The sequence below is a fragment of the Ciconia boyciana genome, chromosome 2, assembly GCF_034638445.1.
Source record: "Ciconia boyciana chromosome 2, ASM3463844v1, whole genome shotgun sequence".
Classification (NCBI taxonomy): Eukaryota; Metazoa; Chordata; class Aves; order Ciconiiformes; family Ciconiidae; genus Ciconia; species Ciconia boyciana.
In genome coordinates this window covers 30,207,770-30,226,614 of record NC_132935.1, presented here as the reverse complement: position 1 = coordinate 30,226,614, position 18,845 = coordinate 30,207,770, and the positions used below count along the sequence as shown (strand labels likewise).

Genomic DNA, 18,845 nt, shown 5'->3' with positions numbered 1-18,845 from the left:
CGCGTAGCGGCCGGGCGCCCGCAGGTGCGCAATGCGGGGGAGGCGGGGAGGCGGGAGGCAGCAGGCAGGCAGGCAGGCAGGCAGGGCCGCCCCTGCCCCTGCCCCTGCCCCTGCCCCTGCCCCTGCCCCTGCCCCTGCCCCTGCCCCTGCCCCTGCCCGGCCTGCGGCCGCTCCGCGCCGCCCGGCTCCCGGGGGCGCTGCTGGCCGGGCCCGCCGCAGCTCCGTGGCCGCCCCGGATCGCGGATTATAAGGGACCGCTCTCTCCGCCCCCAGCGGAGTCTCCCTCCGCCCCCGCCCGCGCTCCCCACCCCTTCCTCCGGCCGCGGAGAAGGGCATGGAGTTGGCGGGAGCCTATAAAAGCCCTTGAGAGCGCGCCGGGGCCACGGCGCTGCGACAGCCTCCGCGGACACAGCCGGGCCGCGCACCATGTCCCACCACTGGGGATACGGCAGCCACGACGGTGAGTGCCCGGTGGGGTGCGGGCTCCGGCCGGCCTGGCCCGGCCCGGCGCGGGACACCTGCCGGCAGGTCCCCGGGAGCAGCGCCCGGGACGTGCCCGCTGCGCGTCGCACCGAGCCCTTGCCCGGAGCGGAAATGAGCTCGGGGGCGCTTTTTTCTTCTTCTTTTTTTTTTCTTTTAACCTTGAGATGCCACCTGCGCCTGAGCAGCCAGCCAGGCGCACCGCGCGATTTGCCTGGAGCATCCTCTGGTGTCCTACTGTCATTCCTTTACTTCGGTAACGGCGCAAGGAAGAGGGGAGGACGGGGCGCTGCTCCAGCAGGATGGGGTGGCCTCTAGAAGGACTCCCCGGTAAAACCCCAGCCTCAGCCTCCAGGGCTCAGGGACTGCTGGGTCCCTGCCTTGGTCCCCGGGTGGGATTTCCCCTCCTCTGTGTTGCCAGCACCGGCAGCCCGCACAGACGGTACATTATTAAAAGGCCAGTGTTAACCCTCACTCTAGAAACCGGGATGTTTTAACACTTATATCCCCCGAACTTCGTGTCTTTTCCCACTGAGCTGCTCTATTCTGTCTTGCAGGACCTGCTCACTGGCACGAACACTTCCCCATCGCCAATGGGGAGCGCCAGTCCCCCATTGCCATTAGCAGCAAGTCCGCCAAGTACGACTCCTCTCTGAAGCCTCTCAGCTTCAGTTATGATGCCGGCACGGCTAGAAACATAGTCAACAACGGGCATTCCTTCAACGTGGAGTTTGATGATTCTTCTGACAAGTCAGGTGAGACCTCGTCTTCATGTGCAGGGGTGGAGATGGGAGAAACTGCTACTAACGCAGCTGCTAGAATGTCTACTGAGGCCATAGGTTTTTTTAAAGACAAAAAATACCAAAGTGTTTTGGCTTCAGGAAGGTCAGGATTCAGCCCTTAGGATTCAGCATCCCACACGGCTCCTTTAGACTAGAAGGATACTGAGCTCCTGTTAGAAGAAAACCAAGCCTCTCTGGGCAGTTTTGAGCTGCCCTGCTCTAAACTCCAGAGAATTGAATTGCTTTATGTTTGTTTAAATTGGAAGAATTTGGATAAGAGTCAGCTGTGGAGAGAAAAAAAAAAGATGATTATTTGACAAAAACAGTTTTAGGCATAGGTCATCATAAGGTACTGACCAAATGGTTAAAAGAAGAGGCAAAATACATCATAGGAAGAAACTGGCCTTAAAATACCAAAGGATTACAGTTAACAACTTGAAGTAGAAATAGTTTGAAAATAGTTTTGTTGGTTATCAAAATATTATTTCATATTTCTGAAGCCAATATGCTCCTAGGTTAGCACAGAAACAGAGGAATGATTAGAAAATACCTCTTTGTTCTTCTGCAATTTAAACAAGCATTATCCCTGACATTTCTTGATGCTGGACTTACCAGATAAAGATAATATATCTGACACATTCCTACAAAGTTTGCTAGCAGGCAGTCGTTCCACAGCATCTTACTGTTCATCGTACTCTATGGTGAAATTAAGCACTGAATCCTGCAAACCTTTTAGTAATCCTTACTGAAAGGAATGGCCACGTTGATGGACAAATGGAATCCAAGCCGCAGTTGCAACAAGGGTTTTGTAGGTTGTCTTTAATTGTAGTTTTTTCAGCTGGCTGAATTTGCAGAAATCATCACTGTGCTACAAAGAATGTGCCTCTATTTTTAATTTAGACAGCAAAAACAATCCCATTGTAAGTCACTGCCTTCTCTAGACACTGCCTGATTTAACTTGCTTGAGCAAGTGCCCTATTTTTCCTAAGTGTTTCGTTGGCAATATCATTTAGGGAATGGTGCTGAAAACAAATGATCCATGCCTACTAAAAATGTGGGGGGTTTGCAGGTAATGTAATATAGCCATATGACAGACATTCAGCCTTGCATGAAGAATTTGACTTTGTATTTTAATTACAGTCTTTATACTGAGCAATATTAAGTGGTCAGCTGTAAGTGTTCACAGCCGTATAAATGCACATAGATCCATGTATAATTTACACAGAGCATCCACATTAATATTTGTATGGTTTTAAAAAAAAAAAAAGGGAAAAAGGTAGCACTGAGGAGCTGAATGCATGTTCATTTTAACAGTGTCATGGGGAATAAGGTAAATGATTCAGAGTACAAAAAAAGGGATTGTTTTCACCAGATACATGTGAGTCTGCTCTCACTGAGCTCTAAGGAAAGAGGTTCAGGTCCTCACAGTATAACAGAACTATTATGTGTTCTGTTTGTGTGCGCAGAAGTTTGGAAAGACTGTGAAAATTAGGTTGTATTTGGTAACTTGGGAGGAAAAAATAGCAGGAACATATAATAATCTAAAGAAATGTCTGTAGGAAGAATGCTTTTTATGAGAAAAGTCGGTGCAGAACCAGAACATCTGTGACAGGGATCCTCTGACAGATATGCAGTGACACAGCTTTCAGAGTGGGAGGATAGGAGATGCAAGTAGAAATACTCTCAGTAGCTCTATTAGTGAATCAGAAACTGATTATTCTTTAGAAAAAAAAGCATTAAACAGATCTCTGAGGCCAGGTGAGGGTGGATCCTTCAGTATCACACTTACTGTTGAAAATTACAGTGCATAGAACCTACCTGGCAGCACACATAATGGCTTCATTTGTATGCAGTTAACTAGGTAACCTACTTTCCTTACACAAAATAGAGCTGTCTGGCTTGACTGTGCTTGATTCGCTCCTGTTTCTGAATTTGAGACTAACTATAATATGTGTACCAAATTCTTGGTTAGACATCACACAACAGTCACAAGGAGAAACTATGTGAAATTATGTGATGTGCTGGTGTGTTTTACAGAAGACAATGGTACAAAATCCTGTAAATACTTCCCACAAGCTATAGTGCGCGCTCCTGTGAGCTGTCCCATGTGCAGTAATGAATTATCTGTGGTAGTAGGTGCAAAATGAAGCAATAAGATCATTGTGCAATTACTCATGTCTTGAAGATTATTCACAAACAAAGAAGTAGATCCATCCGTTAATCTTCAGGCTCATAACTAACGACACTGAAGTAAACTGAACAGCAGTTCTAGGTATTAATGTCTGTTTGACTCCTGCTCTTCAAGGTATGCAAAAAGATTTCTTGCAATTAAAAATACAGGTAGTAATAGTATAGTAAAAATAGGTAAGAAAGCTAAAATACAGTTTTGGATAAAACTCTTTGAAAGTAGTGATTACTTATTTATTTGTTTCAGAAAATATGTAAAGTGAATACTGTTGATCACAAGTAACAACAAGTAGATATCAGAATATTCAAAGTTTTGATGTAAAATATTTTTCCCCAAAATAAAAGGCTCTTCCTCTCAAATGTATGTTTGTTATATTATGTGTGTGCATACAAGAATATGTAGTATAAAGCTTCTGCCCATATCAGTGAAAAACTAAAAATCTAAAAGAAAATATAGGATTTCTTAAAATATCCCATCTATACTCTAGCATAGTAAGAATGTAAAATAAAAGTTGAACTTTTTAAACAAAAATAATCTATGTGCAATTTATGTGACTAGTGTATCTTCACAGAAGAAAATGCTTTCTTGTCTGCTCTTAGAAGATCTCTTTACTAATAGGTGGAGCTTTATAGACATAACTCTTGATTCAGGTTGTAATTATGCCTATGATCTATACAATTTTCTCTTACAATGATGTTTTAACAGAGAAATGATGTTAAAATCTTTGTGATAGCTTTAGAACCTGACTTTGTTTTACTTCCTTGTTAACTTTATTAGATATACTTAGAAGTTACTAAGCATGCTTAAAAACCCTCTTCCTAAGCAATTACCCCCAAATCTTCTATTTCAGTTCTTGTAATGCAGCCTTTGAATTCCTTGGGCTACGGGACAGTTGTTATATTCCAGAATACACTTCTAAAGGCTCTGTCAGTTCTGAAGTGAATCCCCTTCATATTTCACAGTTGCTAGTTGGTAGAAATGGAGTATGGGAAGAAAATTCACAAATCAGCATTGCCATGTTTATGAACACTTTTTTGTTTGCTGAAATTCCATGATTTTCTCTTAGATAAAAGGATGTCTTCTGTCTTGTTTCCTTGCAGTCTTTTGGAATGTTTTCTTGGACTTGTATGTAGAAAGCAAACAGTAAACATCCTCTTCCAGTTGTTACTTAATTTCTCTTCTTCAGTTCTTGCAGTTGCTTTTTTAGTTCTCATATCCACTGTCTTTTAATAATGGTGAAAGCTCAAGTGTTTGTAGGTATTTATTCTATAACTTTAAATAAAAGCAAAAATTCATTATGATAAACGTGTCACTAGGAATAAAACTACAAATTCAGGTTCATCCACTCTTGTATCCTAGGACCTGACCTTCCATGTACGAGTGAAACAAATGGTGCTGATAACCATTAAATTATAATTAAAAAATGCACCTTATTTTAGGAACTTTATAGCAAAGGGGTGTCTCATTAAGGGTACTTATTTTATCATATTAAACACTTTATATTACAGTCTGCTGTAAGGACAAGCGTATCACTTACTTTAAAAGGCAGAAGTAAATGGCGACTTCTCAGAGCTGTAAAACCACAGGAAGTGACTTGGCTCAAGAAAGCCTCAAGAGCCTGAAAGAAGGTTTTGTAACATACTTGCAATGTGTTCTCTATGTAAGTTTCCCAGAAAACTTTTCAGAATTCGCCTAAAACCTGAAGTTCAAATGGGAAGTTCTCACAGCAGTAGGCATTGTATCAGTATTTTCTGATCATGTGTATGATGAGCTTATAAAAGGAAGAAGTCAATCAACAATTAATTTATTCCATAACAAGAATGTTAAAATATTATATTTTAACTGTAGAACTTGACAGAAGTGAATTGCAACTGTGGTGTGAGGCTCTAGAGACATTACTAAACGTACTGGTAATTTCTGCTGGTGGATGAGTCTCTTAATTATTTTATTTTCCTTCATAGCTGCTGAGCTAGAGATAATATTGAAATCCAAGACAGAGTCCCAAGTAAATCTGACACTTTTGCAGATATTCAATCATGGTAGAACTTTAAAATGATGAGGAGACCTAGGGAAATGCAAATACTGTATTGACCTTGGAACTAGCACCGCCTGGGAGGCTTTCAGTAGTTGTAATCAAATACACTGCCCAATTCTTCCTATAATTGTAAACATTAATGAGGAAGCTTCAACTGTTGAATTATGGCTCGCTGTAAACAAACCAATTTATTTTCTTATATTTGTTATTCAACAGCCAGTGCATTAGCACTTCTTGGTTGGCAGTGAGTTAGTCTGAAAGTTGTGCCACTGTTGCTCTTTTCCTACACTTCTGCCTCAGCAAGTAAACTGAGGAAGAAACACGCAGGTCTGCTGTCCTTAAGGCACAATTTTTAATCCAAGTTACTGCCACTGGGCTATTTTTAGTCTTCCCAGCTGCAAAGATGTAACATTACCTATGCCAGAGTAATATTCCATGTTATCAGTATACAGTCATGGATTGAAGGTCCACAATACAGTATAGCCTAAGCAATGTGTTGACCCTTCTGAATCATAAGTCAGGGAACTGATTGCTTATAGCTTATAGTATTCAGAGACCTGCCCATGTGTCACAAGTACTTCTGTGCACTGCTTGACTAGAAAGTCAGAGGTCCCAGAGGGTGTGTGATCATTAAGTCATTTCTCTAGTGAACTGGGATCACCAGAAGCTGCAAAGCCTACATAAGCAGGTGACTTGAGAATAGTTCTAGTGCTTCCAGGAACTGGAAAGGAAGGTGAGGGGGCTTGAGATCAGTCGTGCATGTTTCAGGCCTTCATTTCTTTACAGAGCCCAAAAGTGCCCTTCTTTACCTACATCAACTTTTTTTTTTTTAACACACAACTTCTGGGCAGAAATTTGACATGGATTGTGTGTTTAAGAATCATGGCAACTTCCTTCCCTTCTTCCAAATTCCTCTTCTAGAGGTGCTTTTAGTGCAAAACCAGGAGAAACCAGTCAGCTGTTATCAGCTAGGGCCACTTGGAAAAGTTAATTTTTAAGATGTAATGAAGCTGTGTGCCAGATGTCACCATGACTACTCTTCCTGGCCAATTTATTTGTTCATTTACCTATAGGCATGAGGGACTGCTGCATATTTAGAGGAGGCAATGCTCACACCTAAAGTTTGTTCATCCTTCACTAGATCTCAAGGTAGTATGACCACCATGTCCAATACACAATTTTCAGTACTGTAAGCAGTCACTGAGATTAGTATTGTAGCTATTATCATCAGAAATTAAAACAATTATTACTTTTAAGAGAATTTTAATGCTTCCAACTCAGGTCTTACAAAGTCATTGTCAGCTCATATGATGTGAAACATGATGATTGAAGGCTGATCAGGGAGTCAGTACAGCACCTTACGACTCTCAGAGAATCTCCATTTAAGAGACTACATGAGAAACAAACCCCATGAGTCCCAGGGAGTAGGAGGGCAGTTAAGAAAACTAGAAGACTTTGTATACTTAAGCAAGTCAGAGTCTCTCTGGCTGCTACCCAGTCTGGATGAAGTAGTTCAGCTGAGGTGAATCAGAATCACTGACCTGCTGCGGATACACATTTCTGCAGACTTGCTGTGTTTTGGCAGATGTTTCATTCTGGTCTATCTCTGTGGAACATCTTTGTTGCCTTATCAGGCTAACCCTCTAGCAAGGTCAGAGTAGGGTTTTTTTTCTCATGAGATACCAATTATGTAGTTTTTCTCTTGGTGAAACCCATTATAGATGTTTTCTGCAAGTATCATCCCTACAGTCAGATGCTTGCATGCTGTCTTGCTCTCTTGCTTGTCATGATACAGCGTCCTAGGAGGAATGTCTGAAAGAGATAACATAAAGAAGGAAACATCTCACAAAATGTGACGCACTGTACTCCACGTTTCACAGAAGTGACAGCTCACCCTAACTGAACTCTTGAGTCTATCAGTTGGGGAAGCCCATCCTTGTGTAAGAACACAAGACTAATCCCTGAGCATCCTCATAAGAGCCTTTTTTGTGCCATTAATAGTGCATGGTGCTCAAGACTTTTTTTTTCCTCAAGTAATGCTTCATCTACTTTGCCTCCTCAAGGCCTGTTTTCTATCATACAGATGTCTGTGGATACACAAAAGCTTACAAAACATTAACATTAATGTATATACTATGCATATATTTACATACACACATACCTACAACATCATATACATGTGCACATCTACTGTAGGCTGATACAAAATCATGGCTTTCTTTATGCCAAAGCAATGTGTGTGCAAGAGGGCTGTCCTCAAAGGCAGATGCTTGAAATGTCCTGCTGCTAGGTTTTTGTTTGGTGGAACCTCAATTAAAACTAAATTTCCTAAGTTTGGAGCTCTGGACATCCGTTGTGCTGTAGTGGACCCATTGTATGAGCTACTGGAAGGAGCTTTGCTGTCAGTGATTTCCATTTGAAGAATATTTTCTCATTCTGCATTTTCTCAGAGTAACAAACTTCAGAGTAGTATTTTTTTTACCACACTAATTTGTGTGAGAGGAAGGAATTCATTCTAACTCATGAAACGGTTTTGTAGTTCAGCCATTTCAATTATTTCTTTGACAGGTTTATTGCCTTGATGAGATTTATTAGTCTCCTGCTCTGTATAGAGGAAACATCCCATAGGAGGTAACTAAATAACAGTAATTCCATAGTATTCCTGCAAAAATTCACAGATGTGGATGTTGCCACTTCCTGAAAAAAGGTATGAAGTGGGTCACAGTATTTTTTACAAAGCTGTTCTGTTCTACACGAGTAAGGTAACTACCCGCTGACTTGCCTTTACATAGAACGGTGAAGCTGTGTGGCCTCAGTAAATAGCTGTCCCAGATGCATCAATATGCCCTTTGATTTCTGTGTGTTTTCAAATATCCTAAGAAAGTGTAATGGAGACAAATGGAGTTCACCTTCTTTATCCAAGAAATCCCACAGACATAAATGGACAGTTTGTGTGGTTATTTGACTTTCCAAATTAGTGCTGCTGCTGCTTATGTTCACTTAATTTAGAAAATGTTATGAGATCATTTAATAACAGTGCAATATAATTATTGAATGTTTCTAGTATAACTTCTCCAGTAAAGGTAGAAGGTTGAAACCAGTTACCATTTCTTAATCTAAGCAAAGTAGCTCCAAATTTGTATCACTGTAACATTTCAAATAACTGTCAAAGAGAGAAAAAAATTGCATTTTCAAGCTGTTGCCTCTTGGGCTGTTACACATCTATGGAGACCAGGTTACTGATGAAGATTGTGTTGAGTAGGATGAACCTGTAAGACAAGAGTGTGTTTTCCAGGTTTTCCAAGGTGCTGTCCTCACCTTGCATCTGAAGCTGTGCTATATAACAAAAGGGAGCACAGCTACATATGTATTTCCAGGATGGCGTACACTAATACTAATTTCAAAAGGAAGGAAGCTAATGATGAGATGTTCAAATATGGATCAGAATTTCCGCATCCTTTGAAAAAAGGGGGTGGAAAGGTTGGACTTCTATCGTCAATGTGGCCTGAATCAATGTTCATGTCACATGGGACAGGGAAGTTCCCGGTGTGAGTGTTGCTCTGATTCTCGATGAACTCTTACTTTGCAAAAGCTGGTAGCATTTATTCATGGTTTAAAAAGCTTGTGCTGGAAAAAAATGAAGCTCTAACATTTCTACTTTGCCTTTTAAGTTTAATTTTAAATTTTACTTTTTTGGAAAGGCTGAGAAGTATTAAAAAAAAACCAACCCACTTAATGTAGGCTAGAACAAGAAGGGCTGTTCTGTAATTAAGCCTGCTGAATTTGTATTCATTTACACTAATCTAATTATTACTTTCTTTGAATGCTGTGCTGTGAGTCAAAATAAGCTAGTGCTGGATTTGAGAACCACAGAATGAGAAAAGTAAGCAAAAACTGCAAAGAGATTTTTCTGCATCTTTTGAGTTTTACAAGACTATAGCAAACTGTGTAGAGAAATAACACTGCAAATAGATTTAAGAAGATTGCATGGTTTTGCTTTTCAGCATGCTTTCCATTGATTAATAATGGCAGATTAACCTGTGCTGCGCTACTGCTTTCTGAGGTTGAGGAATGGTGGAACCTCAGTCCATTTGTACCTGCAATGAGCAGCAAGTCCATTAGCCGAAGGAACTGAAACATTGCAACTCCATGGCATCATTTTTAAATGAAACGTGATATTGTGTGGACTAAATGATTTTGCATCTGTAAAGACGTAGCAACCAATTACTTCATTTTCAAAAGGAACTAATGCACATTCACAGTCACTGTTCTGAAAAAAAGTATTCTGATTTGTAGTCCTGTGCTTGAAACAGTTATGCTTCTTGGCAACTAGCACATGCAGAAACATTAAAGTAGAATAAGATACGTTCCTATTTAATTACTTTAAGTAGCCATTCTTCTTTGTATCACATAGCTTGGCAATAGGTAGGGCTAGTCTTGGTCTGTTGGCTGTTCAGTGTTGGCTACAGTATCGGAAATTACAAAGACTGCAGTGGAACATATATTCTCATTTTTCAAATAGAAGTATGTGTTGGGAGACTTCTAAATATATTTACCAAAGAAGGAGCCCCAGGCAAATGCTAAATTTGTCCACTGAACCGAAATTTTGCATGTGTAAGGCACACCGGTGGAAACTAATGTGTTTTACATATATCTTATATTTAATTTTCACGTATTCCATTTTTTTAGTTGAATCCTTCTCACCCCATTGCCAAGTATCCATGGCCATTGTTGTTCATGCTTGCATATAATCAGAATTATTCAAACCTGAACAGACAGTGACCTTTTCCTATCTGCATTTGATGTATATTTTCACACATGCACGTGTTGCAATAGTGTCTAGACTAATTGCAGACTGAGAGGAAAGCATCTTTACTCCACAGAACCATTTTGTTTGTGTCACATACACAGAGCACACTTACATGTAATATCTGATATCAACACTCTTCTGTCACTTTATTGTATATATACATTTATGTATATAGAGAGAGAAATTGATCCCTGTTATATAGTGCTTCAAATAACATTTTAAATTTTTTTATTTATAATATTAACATCTTAAAGATTTAATTGTGAATTTGAGATGCTTAGCAAAAAAAAAAAACCACAAACATGTGAAACCTTGCTCTAATAACTTAGATAAATAACTCTAATAAAACTATTTGTTATTGTTCTGTGCTTTATGCTGCACTGGAGGAGATATTGTCTGTGCCTTGAGCATTTTGCAGTAATAGGGCTTGATCCTGCCTATCATAATGGTGATTGGTCACAGTTTAAGTACAAGGTTAAAACTAACAAGCAGAGTAAGGGAGCTCAGGGGAACCTGCTCCTGTGTAATTGAAAATGTGGCTGGGCACTCCACTTACAGCAGTCCCATAGCAGGAGTAATGTCAGTGCTAAGTAAATGCCTCATTTCCAATCCATATTTTAAAAAATCTGCCTCTGCAGGCACTGCCATTCTCACCACCATTTCTTTAAACTCATTCTTGAGGAGTAAAGGATGGGAGAGACAAGAGATTTGTATTCACATTCTCTGCAATGCCTTGCACTGTGCCTAGCGCTTTAGCTTGCTGCAACCCATGGCTAACAGGTGTTTAGATTTATTTTGGAACCAAAAGCATTTTACTCAATCCAATCTACCACAGGATTTGCAGGATTAAGGCCTAAATGGATAAAGTGTCTAAAATGAAGGAACAGAGTACATTAGTAAGTGAAAGATGATTTGGTCTTCAAGCGTACTTTCATAGAACTCTATATGGGCCTCTTACAAAGGCTGTTCTTGGCTCTTTTATTTATTTGGTGACAGAAAAGTTACATCCTTAGCTCTCCCCTCGTCACCTGTAATATTAGCATGCCTGTTAAATTGCTGGTGAAACACTCGCTGTAAAGTCACTTATGGTTTTATATGTTTGTTATTGATTTTTGGCATATTGCCGCAATGTACCATTGAGGACGATCTGGAGTAGCATGGCAGCATGCAGAGCAATGAGCTGTAATTCACTTGGAAGACTGGAGATGGACGTTCCAGTTTGAAGTGCAAAGGTTATGGAAGATGCTAATGGAGGCTCTTTGCTTTGCAGTGCTGCAAGGAGGAGCGCTGGATGGAGTCTACAGGCTTGCACAGTTCCACATTCACTGGGGATCTTGTGAGGGCCAAGGGTCTGAGCACACTGTGGATGGTGTGAAGTATGATGCAGAGGTAGGACATGCTTTACCTTCTCCAGTCTTTTGTGTGTAATGAGTGGTGGTTTTTTTTAATATTCCACCATGGTAGCAGCTTCTCTACAAATCTTCATAGAGCAAGAGATTGTGGGGGGTTACCATAGAAGATGGTAGTAGCAAGAACAGAGATTAGGATTGGAGGACTATTGTAATTTTTTTTTTTTCAGCTACTTCATATCAAAGGGACTACAGAAGCAGAAAAACCCACATTAATTATCCCTGGTTTTCCCCTGCTTTCTCGATGACTCTTGAAAATTATGAAGAAATAGAATCACACCTCTGTACACACACATCCTCTTTTCCTGGCTTCAATTTTTAACATCAGAGACATTTATATAAACAACAGAATCATTTTGGGGCAGACCCTTTCATCTTTTGGTAGCAAAGAAGCAAAGGGAACTCTGAAGACGGCAGGTAGCAAAGTGAGACCATGCAGTCACTCTGCGTAATATCCTTGAGACTCCAGATGTCCCTTAGACCACTTAAGACTCTGTACTACAGTCTCACTACAGAAATGGAGTGACTTTAGTGCCTTGCATCCCACCTTTCCTTGTCCCCTGTTTAGAAATCTACCTCTGGATGCTGTGACAGACTTTCCCTTTCATAAATGCACATCGACTGAACAAACCTGTGATTTGCATTGATGGATAAAAGAAATGGTCCCACAAATTCATTGGCTCTGCTGCTTTTTCATGAAATAAAGTAGCTTTTGTCTTATCTGAGAAACTTGCCATTGCCTTACATCTGTTCAGTGCCATAATTACATGCTCAACTTGACTTGCAGATATGGGGAAACAGCCAGATGAACTTAAATTAGAAATAACTCAGAAATAAAAAATAAAGAAACATCCTGGCTAATGTGACCTGGAGATTCATTGCGCATTCTTTTCAAAGGCTTTCCAGAAAAGGACAGGACTGTTTTTAAAAAACAATCTAGATTGCAGATCAGATCTGTAGTTAATGCCTCTTCTCCTTGACACTGGACAATCATGTCTTTCAGTGTTGATAAGAACTCCAGGATATATAGCATTAAAATACTATATCAAAATCCTGCAGGCTGCATGCAGGAAAAACTCATATTGAAGATAACAGGAGTTTCACCAGACTAAAAGCAGAATGATACAGCCACAGTTTGCATTTAAAACTCATCTGGGAATAAGAGTGAGAAGCAAAATAAAATGCATGACAGAAATCTCTTTGCATAAATGGAACTTGAAAGTAGATGAATGATTCAACAAATTCTTAACTGTACACAAAAGTTTTTAAATCTCATCAGTAAAACACCATCTGCTCTTAATGTTTAATAAATTACTTCCCTACATTCTCATTTGTAAAATACTGTGGATGGAATATCATCTTCATAGTGCTGCTTGTTTTCTTGTTCCTAGCTCCATATTGTTCACTGGAACGTAAAATATGGCAAATTTGCTGAAGCTGTGAAGCATCCTGATGGTTTGGCTGTGGTAGGCATCTTCATGAAGGTTAGTTAAACCTTTTCTTTTGTATTATTCGGATGAGTCCAGTATGTTAATTGTGTTGCAGGGGGACCTAAGAGCCTAAAATATAGAATAAGGCAGCATTATGTTACACTGCATAAACCCATAGCAAACTAGATGGTGCTCCAAATTTTTGGCTTTCTCTACATATAAAAATTGTACACCAGCCATGGAGTACGACTGCCATCCATCACTGTGGCAGCCCTACAGCAGCATACTTGCCTTCATCATGACAGTAACACTGACATAACTCTTATCAGTGAAAGATGATGTGCATAACTGACGAAGTTATGTATGTATGAATCTGCAGTAGGACCAGCCTAAATAACACCTATTTTTCTTTTCCTGTCATTGTTAAATATCCAGAGCATTTTGTCTTAATTGAATTCTCTTCACAGCTAGTTGAAGAAGGTGACTGTGCCCCAGCAGTGTGCACTCTGTCCTGTCCTCACTGTGTTTTATATAGGAGGATGACTTCTATGAAAAAAGAACAGCTCAAGTCCAAAAATAAATCCACGCACTGTAAATGAAAATAGCTTTATTCTGTCCAGTGTCCTTGGCTGACCCATTTGTGCTGACTGTCAACTGGCATGATTTTAGAGACAGCTCCAGCCACTTTTGCTGTAATACTCCTGTTATGTAATGAAATGGTCCTGGGAAAATGTACTATAAAATGTTTCCTTGAGAACTGTAACAGAAAACTAAAGGGATCGTGAGAGTGCGTGGTTATTTTCTTTTTGTATGGTTTGTATTACAGGTAGGAAATGCCAGGCCTGAAATACAGAAAGTTCTGGATGCTCTGAACTCCATTCAAACCAAGGTAATATTTGCTGCCTGTGTTGATTGACATCAATCACAAATGTGCTGTGTTGTCTTCTTCATAAAGTGTTTTTTTTACTTCTTCCCAGTCTGCTACATGTACAAAAGTAAAACAAACCTTCCTGCCATCAGCACTTGATGCTCCTGTAATGCTCTTAAATGCAAAAGAGGTTAAAATGAAGTTGTGGTAGAGGAGGGAATACTAGAAATGGTGATCAGTTTGCATCTCTGGGACTACATTTCTCTGTTAACTGCATTTAAACCTATAGGGTAGGATTCATCTTCCTAATCTAAACTACTCTTCTAGGTGCCCTTTCTAGTCAGTGGTGACAGATGCAAAAGGCACCTCCCCTCATCTCTGCATCTGTGGGATAAATTTCCTTCCTCCAAGAGGTCATGCTTCTCTTGGCTATTTAGAGAGGGAGTCCAGATAAGAAGTTTGATCAGGATATATAACTCTTAGGAAAAAAAGCCTTTCTGTATTTTAAATATTGTGTGAAGCGTGTGTGTGATCTTAATGAGATGAGTAATGAAAAACTAAAAGTACTTACTGGGTAAGGTACTTTCATAGTGGTAAAGTCCTGTGCCAATGAGAAACGTGGACAGGTAAGGTAAAGAATGAAACTATGCTGTCATCTTTGTCATCAGGCTCCCTTTGAGGTAAATGGATGTTGCCATTTACTGCAATGGACTCTCCAACAGGTCTCCCAGGTTCTCTATTTCCAGTGCCATTAGTGTACTTGGCATCTGAAATCTCATTGTTCCTTCAAGCAGGGTCAAATCATATGTCTAGGAGCAAGGAACATAAATTCAACATTTGAAATGAGAAACAATGTCTTGAAAGTCTTATAAGAAATATATTGCTGAAAGTCTTTAGTCCCAAATGTACTGTAGGAGGCACTCAACACTGCATGCCAAACTCAATTTCTGCCTTTCTCCAAACATGGAGCTCCCCATAGGAGACTTTACTACTGCAAGCCCAGCATGTGTATGTGGTCTCTCCCCTGACGTTAGCCCACCTCCTTTCTTTATTGCAGGGGAAGCAAGCTTCCTTCACAAACTTTGACCCCACTGGACTGCTTCCTGCATGTAGAGACTATTGGACATACCCTGGCTCACTGACCACTCCCCCACTGCTTGAATGTGTGATCTGGCATGTTCTGAAGGAGCCCATCACTGTCAGCCCTGAGCAGGTAGGTCTCCAATGCATGGTGCCAGTAAATGTGTACTGGAGTCATATTTATTGCTTTGGTTCAGCCCTCCTGGTGATCTTTGAAATGGCATTTTATGTTACAGCAGAGCTCTGCAGGGTATTAGTTAGCATCACATGTCAAAAATATCTATCTGAAGTGGTTATCCTTTTCTGGTAGGGCTCTGCTTCTATGTGTGGAAGTAGAGTTTGCTGTAAAATGTAAGGCTGTCCTCCATTTGGACACAGTCCAGGGAAAATTTGAGGGGGGGTTAAAAATTTAATCAGGCTTTCCAGACACATGACTAGAACTGCCACGTGGTAAAAATCTGGGAAATTTGTAGCATGCATGAGAGGACCATTTGCACATGCAGAGTTAGTCTGGCATGTATTGTGAGCATCAGCAGGTTTGCTGCACATACACAAATCACCTATCTGGGTATACTTGCCCTGAAAATACCGGGTTCACCAAGCATCTGAAGAGTGTGTATGCTGCATCCACAGTCTCACACCGTAGATCTGTAGTTGGTTTGTTGATCTTCCAGCATTTTCAGGACACAGAGCTCATTTTACAACTTCTATTCAGCACAGAACAGACTGGGGAATCCCACGCAGAATTGTGACAATCCTAACAAAACTGCATTGTTTGGAAGAGAGAAAACTTGCAGATTCCAGAAGCCTGCTGCCTGAAAAAAATCCTTTTTTCTGTTGAGCAGCTTGAGGAGGATAGAGTCTTCCTAGTAGGAAGGAGCTCGTGCCAATTAAATCACTCCTGGCCTTAGCTTTCTGCACCATCCGTTAATGAAATTACGTAGAGGCAAGACTCCATCCTCTGGTTCGCATCTGTGTGCTTGGGAGATATAAATAGAATCTAGAGCCTATAAATATAAACTAGCCCTGAAGGGCTTTAGTTTACCCTTCAAACTCTTAAATCCCTTTTGTCAATGGCAGGCATGCTAACAATATACACAGAATTCTAGGGGTTTTATTCACGTGATGTGAAAAAAAGTGCAACTGAGCTGTTGTGGGACTTAACATAATAAAAGATAGAATAAACGACAAGGAAGAACTATTGGAAATAATAATTATAGCAATGATTACCATTAATAAACTGCAAGGGAGCATTAAAGTTGACACTGTTTACTTGTTCTAGACTACTGGTATTGCTATCGATAATCCAAGGTTTGCAAATATGGTTTTATTGTAGGGAAGCAGCATATTCAGCAAAATAGAGTTGTTTTTCCTACTACACCTACTTTAACCACCTACAAGTGGTAAAGCTACCGCTTTTTTCTCCCACACACGCCCCTCCATATTACCAACGACGTTTCAAAGATGGATTTGAGATCAAAACAGTGTGTGTGGCAGCTTGCCTTTTCATTCCAAAGCTCATCAAAACAAGAAACCAAAAAGCAGAGTATTGACACTGGGTTTGAATTGAATTGGTTTTTCCAAAGATAGATAAAAGCTGAACATTACAGCAGGGTGTAGCAAGCCTGTTATCATTTGCTGTAGTGACACAGCAGCTCCTGGCAGAGGTTGAGCTCTGAACTTTGTTCCGGTCGGTCCTGAAGGTAAAGTCCTCTCCTGGGCTGGTCACTGCTGGGAGCCTTCCTCCTTGAATGAGGAAAAGCCTGGTCTGCAGCCTGACTTGTACAAAATCCTGTATCCCACCTACATATTTCTGTCAGCAGTTCCAGCTGTCTATGTGAGATCACATTTGGGGCGAGTTATTATTTTGGCACAGTCTTTTACTTAGTTTTGGAGATGGTGTCTTAGACATCTCCAAAAGGTGTCAAGACAAAAGGTGCTTTTATTACATCAGACTGTGCAAACACTGATTTTACTTTAGGAGCAAGCACCAAAACCTTACAGTATGGTCCTATTGATGTGGAGCAGTTTTCTCTCTCACAGTATTTGAAATTCAATATGATCTTGAATGAATTTGGCTGCTTTAATTTGACCCAAGGATAAGGCGTGGTTTGGTGGTGTGGTTTTGTTTGTTTGTGGGTTTTTTTTATTTATTTCAACTGGATTTAAAAAATCCAACTTTCAAAAGAGCCAAAACAGTACAACTTGCAAAGGATTCTGAAAGGGTTTCAATTCAGATCTGGGTCAAGGACAAACAGCTCTTTGTCCACAGAATTCAGAAGATGTGTGCCTAGGGCTTTGTTTTCTGTGCTTTCTTAGTTGTTCTTGCTAGGATATTTTGTGGACAGGAGAGCCTGTGTCAGGGGCAGGAAATGGTGTGGATGAAATGCAGAGACTCATGAGTGGTGATGCCATCTCTAGACCCTAAGTGCTGGTGAAACTTTGAGTTGGACCTCTGGCTCAGGCCTAAGGTGTATAATTCAAATAGTCCCGCTGAAACAAGAGTATGCATTTGAGGATGTTTGTGCCTTTTTCCACAGATGTGCAAACTCCGTTGCCTTTGCTTCAGTGCTGAGAATGAGCCTGTGTGCCATATGGTGGACAACTGGCGCCCATGTCAGCCTTTGAAGAGCAGAGAAGTCAGAGCTTCCTTCCAGTAACCTCAGCGCTGAGTGTGTTAGAAATTGCTGTGTTTGTGAGGAACCCTTTTTGCTAAGCACAAATCAAACCTTTGCCATGTGTGCCCTGGCAACATCTTGTCTCCCAGATCCATTCTTTCTTTCGCTCTGCATCTAAAATGCCAGCTAATGAAATGTGAAAGGCTCTTGGCCAAATAGGAAAGGGTTCTTAAGGTGTGGGGTTGGGGGAGGCTTGGGTGTAGGGGTGGCTGTGTGCATTTTGGTGATTATTACTGCGACTGAGACTTTGGTATAACAAACAGTATGTTGGCTACTTGGGAGAGGATATGGTGATAGCGAAATAAGCCATTTTAAGAAACCTCATCCACAGGTGTGATAGTACACATAACTAATGATAACTTGAAGCTTTGTGAAAAGCACAGGAATACAGAATCTAGATATGATTTAGGAAAAGTATTTTGAGAAAGTAAAACAAAGTGAATTTTGAGAATTAGACTTCTTAGATTTTAAGAAACTGGCATGTAAATATTTTTGAGACCATTTTACATTTTTACCCATGCTATCAACAACCTTGATTATGTCTTAATGGTAGTGTTGGATTTTTTTTAATTAAAAATGTCCTAAATTAAGTATTATCTTTAAAAGTTGTTATTACCATGGAAATAATACAAAATACCTTTTCATTGAAATAATATATGCTCTAATTTAAAGAGGAAAATAATATTGTATTTTAGATAACTTCTCTAATAAATCTATACTTATATTTTTTGCTTCCACGCTGTTGTTTTAATTCAGGAAAGGGGTCACTAGTTCAGGAAAGGGATCTGTTAGCATCGTTGCATATTAAACATAATTACTAAACATATAGTATATTGGGAATTGGTTTCAGTGACACTGAAGATGAATGCAAACCTATATGGATATGTTAGGAAATTTTCTCTAAGTAGCTCTCTGATAGCAGAAGGAAGTATTAGTTTTGAGCAATCACTACAAATTATCCTCAAAGTTGACTGCATAATAAAAGATCCCCTCACAAGAATTTTGAACAACATCATACTGAAGAATGGGCTTCTCCAAATCAGTTGCTTAAACATTGCCCTTATGTGACAGCCGAAAAGCAAGGT

The 18,845-nt window shown here is 40.2% G+C and overlaps 1 protein-coding gene across 1 annotated transcript; it reads left to right on the top strand.

The window, feature by feature from the left end:
• The first annotated feature begins 284 nt into the window (after positions 1 to 284).
• LOC140647539 (carbonic anhydrase 2) lies at positions 285 to 18,484 on the top strand. Its single transcript, XM_072852272.1, has 7 exons — positions 285 to 460; positions 1,038 to 1,235; positions 11,566 to 11,684; positions 13,096 to 13,188; positions 13,961 to 14,023; positions 15,060 to 15,215; positions 17,623 to 18,484. The coding sequence occupies exons 1-7, from the start codon at positions 427 to 429 to the stop codon at positions 17,740 to 17,742; spliced, it is 783 nt and encodes a 260-aa protein (XP_072708373.1). The 5' UTR covers positions 285 to 426; the 3' UTR covers positions 17,743 to 18,484.
• Positions 18,485 to 18,845: the final 361 nt, after the last annotated feature.